At 46.1% G+C, this 17690-nt stretch overlaps 1 protein-coding gene across 1 annotated transcript in view; it reads left to right on the top strand.

The window, feature by feature from the left end:
- Positions 1-17321, top strand: part of SORD (sorbitol dehydrogenase) — a 35155-nt gene extending 17834 nt beyond the window's left edge. Inside the window, exons 4-9 of the mRNA XM_082619849.1 lie at positions 4011-4170; positions 8213-8331; positions 11164-11229; positions 12209-12384; positions 15994-16115; positions 17037-17321. Of these exons, the coding sequence (XP_082475975.1) occupies positions 4011-4170; positions 8213-8331; positions 11164-11229; positions 12209-12384; positions 15994-16115; positions 17037-17202 (809 nt within the window). The 3' untranslated portion in view covers positions 17203-17321. The remainder of the gene's footprint in view (positions 1-4010; positions 4171-8212; positions 8332-11163; positions 11230-12208; positions 12385-15993; positions 16116-17036) is intronic.
- Positions 17322-17690: the final 369 nt, after the last annotated feature.

Genomic DNA, 17690 nt, shown 5'->3' with positions numbered 1-17690 from the left:
AGAAAGGATACGGAACACCTGAATAATACTAAAGTCAACTTGACCTAATTGCCATTTTTAGAATGTAACACCTAAAAGCAACAGAATGCACATTTTTTTTCAAGTACACATAGAACATTCACCATGATAGAACGTTTTGGGAAATGAAACCTCAAGAAATTTAGAAGAATTTAAGTCATACAAAATACATTTTCTGATCATAATGGAATTAAACTAGAAATCAATAACAGAAGGATATCTGGAAAACTCCCAAATATGTGGAAATTAAATGACACTCCTCTAAATAAACCACATGTCTAAGAAGAAGTCACTAAGGAAACTAAAAGAAATTTTTTTGAAATTAAAGGTAATAAAAAAACAATGACAGTTGTGGGATGTGACTAAAGTAGTGTCTGGGGGAAGTTTATAGCATTCGATTCTTATATTAAAAATAAGAAAAGTCCCAACTCAGTGATGTATACTTCCACCTCATATCCTGCATGAAAATAAAAAGTCAGATGGAGTAGTAAATAACTTTATTCAGAAAGGCAAATCTTCTAAAACTATTATAAGGAAATTTGGGAGGGAGTTCAAGGGAAGATTGTAGGGGTACAGCACAGTTTTTGATTTTCCATATTACCCTGCTAGTGTTTGAGAGTCTCCTGAAGAGGCAGGGGGCGGCTGTGGCTCACCGCGGGGACAAGGACACTGGCAGCAGAAGTTCTGGAAAGTACTCCTTGGTGTGAGCCCTCCCAGAGTCCGCCATTAGCCCCACCAGAGTCTCTAGTGTATTTATTTTTAATTTCAGTTATTGTATTCTTCAGCTCTGTTTGGTTCTTCTTTATATTTTCTAACTCTTCGTTAAACTTCTCACTGTGTTCATCCATTCGTCTCCCAAGTTCATTGAGCAACTTTATGATCATTACCTTGAACTAACTCTTTATTGAGTAGATGCTTATCTCCACTTCACTTAGTTCTTCTGAGGTTTTATCTTGTTCCTTTGTTTAGAACATACTCTTCTACCACCTCATTTTGCCCAATTCTGTTTTTATTCCTATACATTAGTTAGATCAGTTTCATTTCCCAATCTTAGAGAATTAGACTGATGTAGGAGATATACTATGGGTCCAGCAGCATTCTCCCTCTGGTCACCAGAGGGGTGTCACCTATGTGGGCTGCATGGGGCCTTCTGTTGTGGCATGCTGACTACTGTGGGTTGGTGGGTCTGGTTCCTGGCCTAGTTGGCGGCCATGCCCTGCTTTGTGCTGAGGCTGCCAGCCACTGGTAGCTGAGGCTGAGTCCTGGCATGGCTGGCTGTGCAGCCTGTGGGGTCCTGGGACTGGTTCTGACTGACTGGTGGGCACGTAAGCCCTTTGCACTAATAGGCAAGAGGGAGAACTCCAAAATGGCACTTGTTAGCACCAGTGTTCTTGTGGTAGAACAGGCTCCCCCAAATTGCTGCCGCCACCATCTATGTTCCCAGAAGGAGTCCCAGTTACCTCCTGCCTCTCTGGGAAGCTCTCCAAGATTAGCAAGTGGTTCTGACCCAGCTGCCTTTCAAATTACCGCCTCTGGGCTTCCCTGGTGGCGCAGTGGTTGAGAGTCCGCCTGCCGATGCAGGGGACACGGGTTCGTGCCCCGGTCCGGGAAGATCCCACATGCCGCGAAGCGGCTAGGCCCATGAGTCATGACCACTGAGCCTGCGTGTCCGGAGCCTGTGCTCCGCAACGAGAGAGGCCACAACAGTGAGAGGCGCGCGTACCGCAAAAAAAAAAAAAAAAAAATTACTGCCTCTGTGCTGGGTCTCAGTGTGTGAGATTTTGTGAGTGCCCTTTAATAGTGAAGTCTCTGTTTCCTACAGCCCCCTCTGGCTCTCTTGTACAAAAGTCTTGTTGGCCTTCAAAGCAGATGTTTTGGGGATTCATCTTCCCAGTGTAGGACCCCTTGGCTGGGGAGCCCGATGTGGGGCTCTGACCTTGATTTCTCTTGGAGGAGAACTTCTGCATTTGTAATTATTCTCCTGTTTGTGGGTTGCCTACCCAGAGGTGTGGGTCTTGACTATACTGTATCTCTGCCCCTCCTACCCATCTGTTGTAGTTCCTTCTTCATATCTTTAGTTGTGGAAAATCTTTTCTGCTAGTTCTCATTGATAGTTGCTCTGTAAATGTAATTTTGGTGTGCCTATGGGAGAAGGTGAGCTCAGGTTCTTCTTACTCTGCCATCTTGGTCACATCCTCCTGCCTTTTTATCTTATTGTTTGAATTTCCTCTGTGATAGTACCAGCTCAGATAATTATAATAATGATAAATTCAATAAAGATTGTTATTAATGCTACTATATATTACTACTGCTACAGTCACCATCACTACCGGTACTTTTAATGTGTACTTACTACATACCAGTACTACAGTATCCAGTAAGTCCTTTGAACACAAAAGACTTATAAAAATAGCTTAATATGTCTCTGTTTGGTGAAGGGCAGACCTCTCACAGGTTCTTCTCAGGCTCCTAACACAGTCCTCAGGCACAGGTGGGCCCTAACTCTGTTAGTACGCCCTCTGGGGGCAGGGGTGGGGATTGGCTGGGAAGGGACTTGAAGGAATGAAATTTCTGAGGTAGTGTTAATGTTCTTTGTCTTGATGGGAGTTTACGTTACACAAGTGAATGCCTTTATCAGCTTCATCTAATGATCTACTTAATATTTGTGCATTTTGTCAGCATCTAAACTTTACCTTAATAAGGAACCATAAACAAGTTTTGAACTCCAGTTAATGATATGCAAGCTGAAGTATAATGATAGGAAGCTGAGTGATGTGTACCCATGTGTGCAACCTACTTTGAAATGCATTAGAAAAGAAGATGAATTGATGGATGGAAGAGAGATGGAAGCTGAGTGATGTGTACCCATGTGTGCAACCTACTTTGAAATGCATTAGAAAAGAAGATGAATTGATGGATGGAAGAGAGATGGATACATGGCATGGATATGTGATAAAGTGAATGTAGCTAAATTTTCTTTTTTTTAAGTACCAGGGATCTTTATTCTCAGGGCTGATATTGAATCTGTGGCTGCAGGTAATATGTCACTATTTTGAGAATAAAAGTTCCCGTTATCTTCATTCTTTGCAAGTCTTCAGCCACAAAGTTACACATTATTCTCATAACAAGATAAGTGAATCAGGCTGGAAGGGGATTAAAGAGGTACACTGATGATAAAAGCAAAGGGCAGCAAACACTTCTACAAGCATATTGTCCCAGTTACCTTGAAGGTTAAGTTTCAGATTAATTTGTAGCTAAGTGTTAAGTGAAGAAACCAAGTTGAGAACATCTGGGTGTTCACCATACAGTTCTTTCAACTTTGCTGTACCTTTGAAAATTTTCATACTAAGAAGATGCAAGAGCCAATTCTAAAGCTGGGTTTCCAAGTGGGCCTAGTGAGACACAGAATAGAAGTGCAATAGAGCTGGCCATTCACAAGCCTGAATGTTAACTCTGCTCTACCAGAGTCTGAGGCCTCTGTGGGTCATTTGCCTTAGTGGTTCTGCTAACCAGGAATCAGTTATTGTCTAGGAGACTGAACATAAACCATGCCATCATTATGACTCCCTTCAGCATATTATCAAAACAGGTGAAGAAAAAAATGCCTGCAAATTCCACACACTAGCCACCTCTTTCACAGCAGTTTGAAATGGGAACTAAACCTGGCTTGATGGGACTGGTTGTGTGTTTCCCAAGCTGGGAGGTGGCTGTGGAGCTGGAGGGGCAAGTTGGCTTGTTCCATGAGCCAATAAAAGAGCAGGCAAGCCAAACCAGCCTGTGAAGAGGCAGACTGGTCATTTTCTTCCAGAGTGTATGTGCTGCATTTGGTATTTCCTTTGCAAGCACTAATGGGCTGGGCTTGCCTGGCGTTCCCTGGGTCCCCAGCGGGGAGGGAGGCTCATTTGGCCAGATTCCCCTGCTGGCATCTGTCCATGAGCACGTGTCTCTTCACAGCATCTCTGCCCCTGCCTGTGTTTTTTTTTCCCCCCCAGGTGATCGTGTTGCCATTGAGCCTGGTGCTCCCCGAGAAGCTGATGAATTCTGCAAGATTGGCCGATACAATCTGTCACCAACCATCTTCTTCTGTGCCACGCCCCCTGATGACGGGAACCTCTGCCGGTTCTACAAGCACAATGCTAACTTCTGCTACAAGTTAGTGCCCATGGCCCAGCTGTGCCACCTGGGACCTCTTCTCCAATGTTTGTTTGGTGCTCTTTCTTCTAGTTTTCTTCATTCTTTTTAGCTCATAATTCTAGACATGAGGCATCCCTTGGCAGGCCTGCCCTTCTTGGAGGCATTGAGGGAGGGTAGCCTGACTAGGGCTAAGACTGACTCACAGTGCTTGCTTTTAGTCTTTCAGTCTAACTTTCCCTCACCTAGAGCAATAATAGAAAATCATTGCTGAAATCACTCACTCCTCTCCAGCCGTCTTGGAGATAATTTATTGTAGTTGTCCTCCATTATTGGTTTCCACTGCAGCCACAAGAAAGAGATCTTGTAACAGTAGAAACCTTGGCAACAACTAGGGTTTACTATGGCTTGGAGCCAGGGCATGAGCTTTGGGACCCTGGATCCACTCCCTCCTAGTGAGTGACTTTGAGGAAATGACTTAACCTTCTTCTGCTTCAGTCTCTTTTAATCACTTGGAGATTAAATAAGGCAATGCACATAAAGTCACAATTATTGTTTGTTTTTTTATTTATTTTTGGTTGTGTTGGGTCTTCGTTGCTGTGTGTGGGCTTTCTCTAGTTGTGTCGAGCGGGAACCACTCTTCGTTGCAGTGCATGGGCTTCTTATTGTGGTGGCTTTTCTTGTGGAGCACTGGCTCTAGGCGCGTGGGCTTCAGTCGTTGTGGCACGCAGGCTCAGTAGTTGTGACGCACGGGCTTAGTTGTTCTGCGGCATGTGGGATCTTCCCAGACCAGGGCTCGAACCCTTGTCCCCTGCATTGGCAGGTGGATTCCTAACCACTGTGCCACCAGGGATGTCCCCACAATTATTGTTATTACGTGCCTGGCCTTGTGCTAATAAGTGCTTTGCATGCCTTATTTAACTTTCATAACTGTAATGGCGAGGTGGGCACCAGTATTGCAGTATTGTGTGAGAGTCAGCAGAGGCAGGAGAAGGCTAACTGGCTAATTGGCTTGAACACAGAACAGAGCCAGGAGTCAAGCTGGGGTGGCTGTGATTCTCAAGCTCCTGCCCTGTGCTCACTACCCTACCTCAACTCTCAAAGTGATTTGGGGAGGTTGTGTCTGGCAGAAGCAGAGTTCTATACCTTCTGCATGGGCCCCAGCCCATGGAGCTCTGGGATGCTGCTTTCCTTCTGAACCGACCAGGCACATTTTCCTCCTACCCCAGCCTGGCCCCGGCAGTGACTCTTTTGGCCAGGATGGGGCTTGTCTTTTGAAGTCCAGGTGCCAGTCACAGGCGCGGTCTGACAGATCTGAGTTTTCTAGTGCCTACTGGAAGCCTTGAGAGGAGTCACAGGCCAGGGACCTCATGATGAGTTTAAGTCAGCACTCTAGGAGAGAGCAGTTTACCTGTGCAGAGTCCACCTTTGAGCAAGTGGTTCCTGAATCTTCCCACTTTTTCTGGGTCCTTTCCAAGTCAAAGTGGCAAACAAGTGTTTCGTGGAAGGCAGAAGAGCATGGTGGTAAAGCTTGAGACTAACCACTGGTTTTTCCCATTTGCCAACTGTGTGACCTTGAGCAAGGTACTTAAACTTTGTAACCTCAATCTCCTGTGCAATGGAAATAATAATATTGCCATGATGAAATGCATAGAATTAGAGATGGGATTCAGTGGGAAAAGCATATCAAGTACTCAGCACGAGGCCTGGCACTGAAGAGGAGCTCAGTAAACAGTGCCATGATGTGTCGTAGCTATGGCCTTGTATCTGGGGGATGTTACAGGGATAGGCCTGAAAAGGAGCCTTGCACTGGGAATCGTGGGCGGGGGGCGGGGGCGCAAGTGGTTTGCAGGGAATGGTGCGGGAGGAAGTGTTCTGGTTGGCAATGGCAAGGGGAGGGCTGTGGAGGGCCTCTAGGGGACATGCAACCCCTACCTTTCCTCTTCTCCTGGGGTACTTTGTATCTATGTCCCCAGCCCAGCCATGGATCTACACCCTTCTCTCTGGTTTCTCTGTGTGCGGATTTGTACACTGCCACACCTTCTTTATCTTCCGACCCACCTTATTTTCTTTCTGTCTTCCTGCTTCCCCCTTGGCTTCTTGATCGTTCTTTAACCCTTTTTCCTATTTCCTGAATCCCATTTTGAAAACCACCAAGTTGCTTTGTCATTTTCTGGTGTTTGTAAAATCATGAACAATTAGGGCCGGGAAGAAACTCATCCCCTTTCCCTCAACCTCCACTGAACAAGGTTGGGGAAGGAGGACCCAGTAACTCTCCCCAGATCAGTGGCAAAAGGGCTGGACCCCAGGACTCTGGCTATGGCTGCCTGTGTGATAAGGCAGCATCTGCCTAATCAGTGGAATAATCTCCCATGTAACAATCCTCTCTCATCACCATCCCCAATCCCATTTCTCCCTGGTATTCTTATTCCAAAGGGAAGTCAGAGCAGAAGATGAGAGGAGCACACAGTTCCTGACCACAGGCCACCCTCAGTTTAGCCCCAACACCAGCTTTGGGGGAGGCCCAAATGTGAAGAGGCAGGACTGTCGGAGAGAGTGTGTGTGACTGGGGGTCCTTGAGAGAGTTTGGGAATCTTCATTATTTCACTTCAAACTCTTCCCCCTTATTTGGAATTGATGGGGTAGGTTTGGTGGGTAGAAGGGATGATGACAACAGTCAGAGCAAGAGAATGGATTGGCGTGTGGGAAATGATGTGAGAGAAGCAGAGGGGAGGGGAGAAAAAAGGGGTGGTGGGCACCAGTCAGGCCGAATGCAGGCCTTGTTATTTATTCTGTGGAGGATCAGGAATAGAAGGATCATGGGGATCAGCACATGGTTTGGCTGCCACTTTTTTCTCTTTTTGGAACTTGAGGGTTTTCACGTTCTTGCATGCGGAGGTTGTGGGTGTGCTGAATAAATACTGGGCAGTGAGGAGCTAGCAGAAGTTAGATATTAACTACGGAGCTGCTTGTACCGAGAGGCAGCCGATGCGGGACAGGCAGAGGATATGGAATCAGGCGATCTGGGTTTAAGTCTTGTTCTTCTGCTCACTAGCCTTGTAACCTTGGGCAAGTCTCTCAATGTCTTCAGCTTCAGTTCTGCTTCTGTAGAATAAAGGTAAAAACAAAGCCTGCCCGGGAATTCCCTGGCGGTCCAGTGGTTAGGACTCTGGGCTTTCACTGCCAAGGGCCTGGGTTCAATCCCTGGTCTGGGAACTACGATTCTGCAAGCCTTGTGGCCAAAAAAAAAAAACAAAAAACCACCACCAACAACAAAGCCTACCCTTCCTGCCTGACAAGTTCATGGTGAGGATTAAATGAGATATGGAGGAGAAAGTCTCTAAATCTGTAAAGCATTATGCAAATATTTGCTGTCTTCATCAGTGGGATGGTTAAGAGGGTCAAGGTGCCAGTGGACAGGGAAGTGGAAACCAAGAACCCAGTGGCAAAGGTGACACAGCATTTAATCTGCTTAACCAATCCAGGGACAGCCAGGCAGCTGCTGCTATCAGATGTGGTTCTTCTGGAGCGTGTTAATATGGGAGACAGTGTACAGAGTGAAGTCAGCTTCTAATCACTGTTTTGCAAAGCTGCTGATAGTCTGGATTGTTTGCTAAAACGAAACCAGAAATGTTATAAGTTTGAGAAGCAGATGAAATGCTGGAATGGTATTAAGTTAAACCCTTGTGAAATGAACTTTTCATTTATGAATGACAGCCACACCACACTTTATCTTGGATAGCATTTTCAGAGGGGAGCAGTATGATATGGGCTCTGGAATCAGACATATCTGGCTTCCAGTTCAAACCCTTTAAGCCTCTCAATACTCACTGGTTTTGAATTTTTGGAGCAAGCCATTTAATCCTCCAAGGCTTGGTTTCCTCGTCTGTAAAATGGGAATAATAATATCTACCACAGAACTATTCTGAGGATTTACATGAGTGAATGTATGTAAATTGCTTAGCACATTGCCCAGCACATAAATTAAAGCTCAGTAAATATTAGCTATTGTTATTGTTGTTAACCCAGAAGGACTAACTAAGTGTGTTGAATGACTCCTCAGACTTCCTGACAATGTCACCTTTGAGGAAGGGGCCCTGATTGAGCCACTGTCTGTGGGGATCCATGCCTGCCGGCGAGCTGGAGTCACCCTGGGGCACAAGGTCTTTGTGTGCGGAGCTGGTAAGAAACAGATGACACCCTGGTTATGAGTTCATTAAAGGGGAATGTGGGGATCCCTCTGCCCATTTCATTCCCCCTCCAAGGGCTGAAATTGGTCCTAGAATCTTTCCGGGTTAGGGAGGATCACAGTGTCCCATTCCTTCAATGACACGCACTTTGCTAAATAAATATCTGCAGGCATGGTAGTAACCAATGTTATTTCCTAGGCAACATAACCCTTTTGTTCACTTAAAGATTACAATTTGGGATTATTTTTCAACCCTTGACAGGAAACTAGGGAAATATTTTTGGTAGTAAAGGGAAGGGCAACTTTTGGAACTTTCAAATCATCCTAGAGAACTGGTCTCCTGGTCCTTCCAGAATGAGGCGGCCCATGGTTACGACCAGCAGAAGGAGTGGGGTCCAGCTCACTGTGAGTCAGCACTCTGCCCACATTGGCTTGCAGCTAGTTGCCTTCTTCCTCCCCTGCTTCCCGTTGCTTGAACAAGCCTAGCGGCCTTAGACTGAATCATCTAGGCTTCTAACTGCTTCTGGTGACTCAAACAACATGCTTCACTCCTTGTGGGTGTGCTCTGGTATTCCTCATACACTTTTATTTTTTTATGGAGATATAACTGATGTATAACATTATATTAGTTTCAGGTGTACAACATAATGATTTGTTATTTGTATATATTGCAAAATGATCACCACAATAAGTCTAGTTAACATCTGTCACCTTATAGTTATAAAATTTTTTTTCTTATAAGAACTTTTAAGATCTATTCTCTTAGCAACTTTCATACATGCAATACAGTATTAACTTTAGTCACCATGCTGTACATTAGATAACCAGGACTTATTTATTTTATAACTGGAAGTTTGTACCTTTTGACCCTCTTCATCCATTTCACTGCTGCCACCACCACCTCTGGCAATCAATCTATTCTCCATATCTATGAGCTCAGCTCCATATCTATTCTCCATATCTATGGAATATTTTATATACAAACACACACACACACACATATACACACCACATTTTCTCTGCCTATTCATCCATTCATCCACACTTAGGTGGATTCCATGTCTGGGCTATTGTAAATAATGCTGCAGTGAATATGGGGATGGAGATAACATTTTGAGTAAGTTTTTATTTTCTTTGGATAAAATTCCACTTCTGAGTAGAAGTAGAATTGCTGGATCATTTTTGAGGAATCTCCACACTGTTTTCCGTAGTGTCTGCACCAATTTACATTCCCACCAACAGTGCATAGGGGTTTCCTTTTCTCTGCATCCTCACCAATACTTTTTACTTGTTGTCTTTTTGATAATAGCCATGCTAACAGGGGTACAGTGATATCTCTTTGTGGTATTGATTTACATTTCTCTGATTAGTGATGTCGAGCATCCTTTTATGTTTATTTTGGCCATCTGTATGGATTCTTTGGAAAAATGTCTAGTCATATCCTCTGCTCATTTTTCAATCAGATTGCTTTTTACTATTGAGTTGTGCAAGTTCTTATATATATTTTGGATATTAACCCATATCAAATATATGATTTGCAAATATTTTTCTCCTACTCAACATGTTGCCTTTTTCATTTTGTTGTTGTTTCCTTTGCTGTGCAGAAGCTTTTTAGTTTGATACAGTCCCACTTGTTTATTTTTGCTTTTATTGCCTTTGCTTTTGGTGTCAAATCCAAAAACTCAAGGCTGATGTCAAGGAGCTTACTGCCTATGTTTTCTTCTAGGAGTTTTATGGTTTCGGGTCTTATATTCAAGTCACTAATCCATTTTGGGTTAATCCTCGTACACTTTGTGACTGATTTTCTTTGGCAGGGCCAAATAAGTGACTACAGGGCTTCCTAAGCAGGGTGATGGGTGTAGAACAGATTTGCCTCAATGAGCCAGCAGACTGTAGGATTCACGTGACAGATTTATTTTTAAAAACTCTGCATAAGTAATACTTTTTTGCTATAGAAAAAGAAGTTAAATCATACATACCACACCTGCACGCACGTGCACACACACAAAAATTCACTGATAGCCCCATCACCCATCAGCCTGAGGGAACCACTTTTAACATTTTGGTGTAGAATATTTCAGTTTGGTTTTTGTTTTTGTTTGTTTAACTCATGAGATCATCCTGAATATGCTTCATTTTACCTACTCTTTTAAAAAATTAATATACTGTGAACATTTTTCTATGTCATTAGATAAAAGAGTTAGACGACATAATTTTTAATAGCTGTGTAGTATCCTTCTGTAGTTAAGTTAACTAGTCACCCCTTTGTTGGTTATTTCAGGTATTTCTCAGTGTTTTGCTTTCTGGGCGAACTCACTAAATTATTCTCAAGGGGAGTGTCCGAAAAGCAAATCCTCAAAGATATTCTGCATAGCCTTATTTGTGGTCTGTTTTTTGTGGTAAAACCATCTAGTGTGCCTATAAAGTGGGGAAGCAGGTGGTCTTTGGGCTGATTCTCAGGCACCTGGACATCCTAGAGCTGCCTGATTAACTGGGTCAACCTAGGACACCCTCCAAGGTGGTTCTCAGAGGGCACCTGAAAGGATACGTCTCACCTTGGGGAGGCATGTTGGGTTCTAAGAAGGTAGGGGGTCAAAGAGAGAAGAGGAGCCCAGCACTGGGAGCAGATTCCAGGTAGAGGACAGTCCCTCATGCACTCATTTACTCATGCATTCAACAAACAGTTGTTAAGGTCTCACTATATGTTAGGCACTGGGATAGATGCTAGAGGTACTCAAAAGATACAGTTCCTGTCCATGGCCTAGACAGGGGGGAGAGCTGGTGTTTGATATTTCACAAATGTCTCCTATTTCTGCTTTATTTAGGGCCAATTGGACTGGTCAGTTTGCTCGTGGCCAAAGCAATGGGTGCATCTCAAGTGGTGGTGACTGGTAAGGTTTTCTTCTTTTTAAATCTCCTTGGGATGGAAGCAGCTGGGCCTACAGTTTTGGAGCAGGGGCATGAGACCTGTTCCCTTCCTGGAGTAGTGGGTTTCTAACGAGGCTCCTGCTCTTTTCTTCTGGGTTCCAGGGTTGAAAAGCCCACCCAGGAGATGACCAAGTCAGGGCTGAGGAGGAGACTCTTTTGAAGCTCCTGGGAGAGGGTGGCTGCTGCAGAGAAGAGGACCTGGCTCTTTATGTGTGGACCTCAGATGCTTATACTGCCCACTTGGTCCTAAGAAGAGTTTCAGCCCTTGGGTTGTTTGACCAAGCTCAGAGGGTGTGTGTGCATGTGTGTGTGTGATGTGGAGTTAGTGGGGTATGTGATGTGTTTATAAGAGGATGTTTATGTGTGAGGTGTGTGGTATGAGTGAGAGACATGTACTCGTGTGTGTGAGGAGAGGTTCTCTGACAGGACATGTGGGTATGTGTGTGTGGAGCAGCGTGGTATGATGGAAGCGTGTGGGGTATAGAAGGGTGTGTGTGTGTGGAGAAGGCATCCGTGAGAGAGAATGTGTGTGTGTATAATGTATCTGAGAGTGTTTGTAGGTGTGAGGAGAGGTTATATGAGAGTGTGTGGGTGAGCATGTAGAGTTGTGTGGTGTATGGGGTGTTGGGGATATATGAGGGGAGTGGGGATGCAGAAGGGTGTCATTGCGTGTTTTGTGTGAGAAGGTGAGAGAGTATGTGTGTAGCTGTGTAGAGCTGTGTGGTATGTATGGGGGTGTATCGGGGTGTAGAAGGATGTGGATGTTTGAGAAGTTTTCTAAGAGATTATGTGTGAGGGTGTGTTTAGAGAGTATGTGTGTTGGGCTCAGCGATACCATCACTATACCAGAGCTTCCTTGCCATCGGAATCTGCACCTTCATTGTTTCTCCCTAATCCACCATCCAGTTTCTCAGTTTGAAAGAAACTTTTGTTCAACTTTAGATCTGTCAGCCTCTCGGTTGTCTAAAGCCAAGGAAGTTGGAGCTGATTTCCTCCTCCAGATCTCCAACGAGAGCCCACAGGAAATTGCCAATAAAGTGGAAGGCCTGCTGGGGTGCAAGCCAGAAGTTACCATCGAGTGCACAGGGGTGGAGACCTCCATCCAGGCGGGCATATATGTGAGTGGAATAAGGGTAGCTAAGCTGGTAGGCAGCTTCAGGGAATCAGTGCAGGGTAGTGAACCAAGTAGGATTCCTAGGATCAAGCTTCTCCACTGATTTGCTATGTTGACCACCCCTCCCCCAACCAGGTAATTCTTTGTTAACTGCTTTCTTATCTCTCTTGTGGAGGTAGTGACAGTTCCCTAACATCTTCATTGGGTTATTGTGAAGTTCAAACTAGGTAACAGATATACATGGGCCTTGAAAGATGTTAAGTGACCCATACCTTTAGAATGGGATTGCTGTTATGATCACATCTGTGATCATAAAAATAGTGCTCTTGGTAAGAAAAAAAAATCAACAGGAGGAACAAGGAAGCATGCCTTAGTTGAGTATGGGAAATGCCTATCTTGTTTTATTGAGGAAAACTGTAGTCTTTGAGTCATTGATACAAACTGAGTCGTTAATTCATTTAGTCACAAAGGTGAGGTGATATTTCAGTGTCACAGTTGTCTACTACTGTCCTTTCCCAGAATTAGGAACAGATAAGCTGCCAATACCTGATTTACCCCTCAGCAACCCACCAGTAATTTATGGGATGTTGGGGGGGGAGGGGCAGGGAGGAGTAAAATTGAGAAATCAAAGTATGAGGAAAAGAAGGAAGAAAAGAATAAGAGCTAGATTCCGAGCTCTACCGTGGGCCGTGTCCTCTGCTGTGTGCTTTATAAACATGATGCCTAATCTGCATAATAGCCCTGAAAATGAGTTCTCGTTTTCCACATTTTACAAGGAGAGCAGCCCAGTGACTCGCCTTGAGCGCACTGCTCCAGTGCCTGGGCTTTCCTTACTCCATCTGGCTCCTCTGGAGAGGAAGGGATAGAGGGGACAAGGAACCAGTGCTAGGGTGGGAGGGGCTGGGCTGGGGAGAGCATCGGTAGCTGCCACCGCTGGCCACTCCTGCCCTGTCTCCCAAACTGCTTTCTCACAGCAGCACATGCTTCTTCCTTCCTTCTCAGTCACAGCCAGTCACACACAAGGGCACTGTCCACCGTGCAAGGCATTCTGGGAAAACCTGATCCCTCGAGCTGTGTGGCAGGGCCCTCAAGCCTGGCACACCCAGCCAGAGCTGCCTTCCCCTCCTCCTACCAAGATGCATATGGCACCGGGGGCCAAGGAAGCAGCGGGAGAGGCAGGAGCAGGTGCCACTTTTGCCCTAACCTTGTTCCAGCTGGAATCAGCCAGCTCTCTGCTCCACTGTCCGAGACAGTCAGTGGTCACCATGTGGGAAGGGGGAAAGAGAAACCAAAACCCAGAGGGCAACGGGTCTGTGTGTGATCAGTGGAGCTGTGTTCGACCCATGGCAGGGCTTGGGTTCCTGCCTCGTGCCTGGCTTTGTGCCAGACACCTTGAGGGCTTGACCAGTAAGGTGCGTCTACTGTTTTCAAGTTGTCGGCAGGTCAGTGACCCCCCACTCAAGAGAGGGGCAGTAAAAGACATGGCTTCCTAGTGCAAGTCCTTCCTTCCTCTGTGCCCTGCCTGGAGGGCATCTGAGAACAAGTTGATATCTCCAACTGTTGATGGTGGGGGTCCAGTTGCCAGGCTACCTGAGGTGGGCGTGGAGGTAAATGTGACACAAGGGCCTTATGAAGCCTGAAGCCGGTGCCTGTCCTGAGTGGGGAGTGGAGCATCATGCATGACAGGTGCTGTAGAATGCTACAGGTCACTCTGCCAAAGGGCAGGTTAGGCAGAGGCACCTTATGGACATACCTGAGAGTCACCTTTCTGCCATGTGATGTCTAGATAATGTTCGTGAGAAGACATAGCAAAGGCTTAGGGTAGAATTGATGTCATCTCCTTGGTGTGGAAGTCACAACAACAAAACTGTGGTCTGAGATTTCCTTTGCCTGTGGTCAGTAAGCTACTGGCCTCCTGGCAGCCTGGGATGACCAGTTTGGAAGAGGTTCCTCTTCCTCCTTACCAGGTGGAGAGGAAGTGCTGAATGGGCAACAGTTTTCCTGGAAAATTTCTCAATGTATTCTGTGGCTCCCTCCCGATTCTGAACCCCTCCCCCAACACTTTTCCAATGAGGACAGCAATGTTTTTCAGTTGTGAGATACCCTCCCCCTTACTGACAGTGTTTATATGTCACAGGTGATTTGTAAGTGACTGCGCTTCAATAAAAACAGAAAACATGCCAAACGTTGAGCCCATCCTACTGCCAGCCACTGTGACTGTCACCCCTAAGAGCCCTGCTGAGGGGGAGGCATCGTCCTATTCTCACACATGAGGAACCCATGGCTGAGAGAGCACTGTCTAGGGTCCCAGAGCTCAAAAGTGCAAATGCTGGGAGTCACCTCCACACTACAGCCCTCTCTCCAGGGTGTATCCTTCCCCTCGGAGGTAGAAGCTGTGATGTTTGCTGTCTTACTGCTCCATTGTTTAGCACTTAGAATGGTCCCAGTAAGTGCTTTCTGCTGTTAACTGTAATGAAAACTTAGCATGAATGAATTGTCCATTTTTCTGTCCCTCACAGCATTGAGCACAATGACCCCCCAAAATCTCTGGGGCAGGCCTAGCACTCATGTGAAGTTATGTGGAGATTGTCGGGGAAAATTTTGCTCTCTGCCCACTCAAAGAGGAAACTGATGAATCCATTATGACTGATACCATTGGGAGAATGTCTCTGGAACAAAAATTTCTAACTGCCAGCCTGCACATACAAGGCAGTTTTTAAACCACAGAAGTCCTATAGCCCTCCCCATTGGTATAGTGCTTGGTAGTTTGTTTTTTTTTTTACCAAGAAGGTGGTCCGTTAGAGGTTTGACACTCTGTCTTGTGGGGAGCACTCTGGAGGAGGAAGTGGCTGACACCAACATCTGGTACTGAATTAGTAAAGCTTTTTTTTTTCTTAATTGTTATTTTTTTAAATTTTATTTATTTTATTTTTGCTGCATTGCGTCTTTGTTGTCTCATGTGCGCTTCTCTCTGGTTGCGGCGAGATGGGGCTACTCTTTGTTGCGGTGTGCGGGCTTCTCATTGCAGTGGCTTCTCTTGTTGCGGAGCACGGGCTCTAGGCACGTGGACTTCAGTTGTTGTGGCACTTGGGCTCAGTAGTTGTGGCTCACAGGCTCTAGATCACAGGCTCAGTAGTTGTGGCGCACGGGCTTAGTTGCTCCGCGGCATGTGGGATCTTCCCATACCAGGGCTCAAACCCGTGTCCCCTGCATTGGCAGGCGGATTCTTAAGCACTGCACCACCAGAGATGCCCCCTGAATTAGTAAACCTTTGAAAGATGCTCAGACTGCTTAAGGGTCAGCGATGGTTGTAGGGGAGATTCTCATTGCTCTCTGGAGAACGTTTGCTGTTTCCTGGGATGTTGTGGACAGCAGAAGATGCTCCCACTGTGCCTCCACTGGTAAGTGTATTACTTCAGGATCTTTAAAGGAGACATTGTTTACTCTGCTGCTCTGTTGAGTTTGGTTAACATGCTGAAGAGTCCAGCAGTATAGAAAGAGTCATGCTCTGAAATTTTTGGATACTTACCTGTTTGTATGGCAACAGTGCTACTATGAGTGGGGTCTGTATTTTCTCATCTTCTTGGTTTTCTTGTTCTTACCTCTTCTTCAGGCCACTCAATCTGGTGGGACGCTGGTGCTTGTAGGGCTGGGCTCTGAGATGACCAGTGTGCCCCTAGTGCACGCAGCTACCAGGGAGGTGGACATCAAGGGTGTGTTTCGATACTGCAACACGTGAGTATGTTGTGGGTGAGCCAGGGTGGCGAGTGGCCAGCAACTCCAGGGAAGTCCCTAGGTGGCCTCTGGGACAAAGAGTCTCTTCCTGTTTATTCATGAGGGGCACTCCCTGGCCACACTGACAGCCTGTGTGTTATGATAAGGATCCAAAGATAGAGCATTTACTTGTGGTTAAAGAATGGGAGGGCAGAGCTGACAGGGCTGTAGGGAAAGAGGTGGGGAGGGGGATTTTGAAACATGCTCTTCTTGGATGTCTGCCACTCATTGCCTAGGCCCTCTCTTTTCCATTTCTTTTAAGTGGCCAGATCTCCATTTTCCCCCTTTAAAGCAAAGAAGGAGAGAAGCAGGACAACCGCAAGAACTCAAGTTCCTTGGTTCTCACTCCAGATCCCCAGGTCCCACCCTGGGAAATGAGAGGGTCTTAATAAATCCCACCTCATGTTCTGTGGGTCCATCCTCTCCCCTGCTGGGGCACTCTGTCCAGGACCACCTTCCCCACCAGTGGCCCTTTCTTCCATCTTCAGAGTCTGTAACCATTTCCTCAGCAGAGTGCTAGTTTTCCAGTAAACTCTGCCAAGCCAAGCTGCTAAAGGGTATGATTGGATCATCCTGGGCTTCCCCGCTGGAGGCTTATCTGCCTTTTCACAGTGGCTTCCATATGCCTTATGCCTTCATGCCAAAGGAATTCTAGGCTTCATGGCAGACATTGCAGACGGCAGGGGACATTTGGGAACAGACTCTGTACTCCTGAATTATAAGTCATAAGATCCTTTCCACCATTGTTGGCCTGTAGAAGTGACCCTTGCAGAACCACAGAGCTATAAACAAATGTGGCCAAACTTATCTTGTGCTGGGTAGTTTTGGGGACCTCCCTCTTTCCTCCTAAAAGTTGAGTGTGATGCTTGTGATCTTTTCCAGGTGGCCGATGGCGATTTCAATGCTTTCATCCAAGTCTGTGAATGTAAAACCCTTGGTCACCCATCGGTTTCCTCTGGAGAAAGCTCTGGAGGCCTTTGAAACATCCAAAAAGGGATTGGGGTTGAAAGTCATGATCAAGTGCGACCCCAAGGACCAGAATCCATGATATGAATTGGGCTCTGTCCTTGTCCCCACTCTCAGCATCTTGGGGTTGAGTGGTTGGCTGGGCAGTGGTGGAAGTTTCTTTTGAGTAGTAAGAATAATTAAAATAATTCATTATAAAAAGAGAGGCTTACACAGAGGAGTTGGTGTGCCTTAAAAACACAAGTAGGGGGACTTCCCTGGTGGCGCACTAGTTAAGAATCTGCCTGCCAATGCAGGGGACACGGGTTCAAGCCCTGGTCCGGGAAGATCCCACATGCTGCGGAGCAACAAAGCCTGTGTGCCACAACTACCGAGCCTGCACTCTAGAGCCCACGAGCTGCAACTACTGAGCCCGCATGCCACAACTACTGAAGCCCACGCACCTAGAGCCCGTGCTCTGCAACAAGAGAAGCCACCGCAATGAGAAGCCCGCACACCGCAACGAAGAGTAGCCCCCGCTCTCCGCAACTAGAGAAAGCCTGCGTGCAGCAACCAAGACCCAATGCAGCC

Source organism: Mesoplodon mirus (assembly GCF_964341445.2).
Source record: "Mesoplodon mirus genome assembly, chromosome: 4".
In the NCBI taxonomy this organism is placed as follows: Eukaryota; Metazoa; Chordata; class Mammalia; order Artiodactyla; family Ziphiidae; genus Mesoplodon; species Mesoplodon mirus.
The sequence above is the reverse complement of the archived record's forward strand: the minus strand, read 5'-3'. Positions and strand labels throughout refer to the sequence as shown.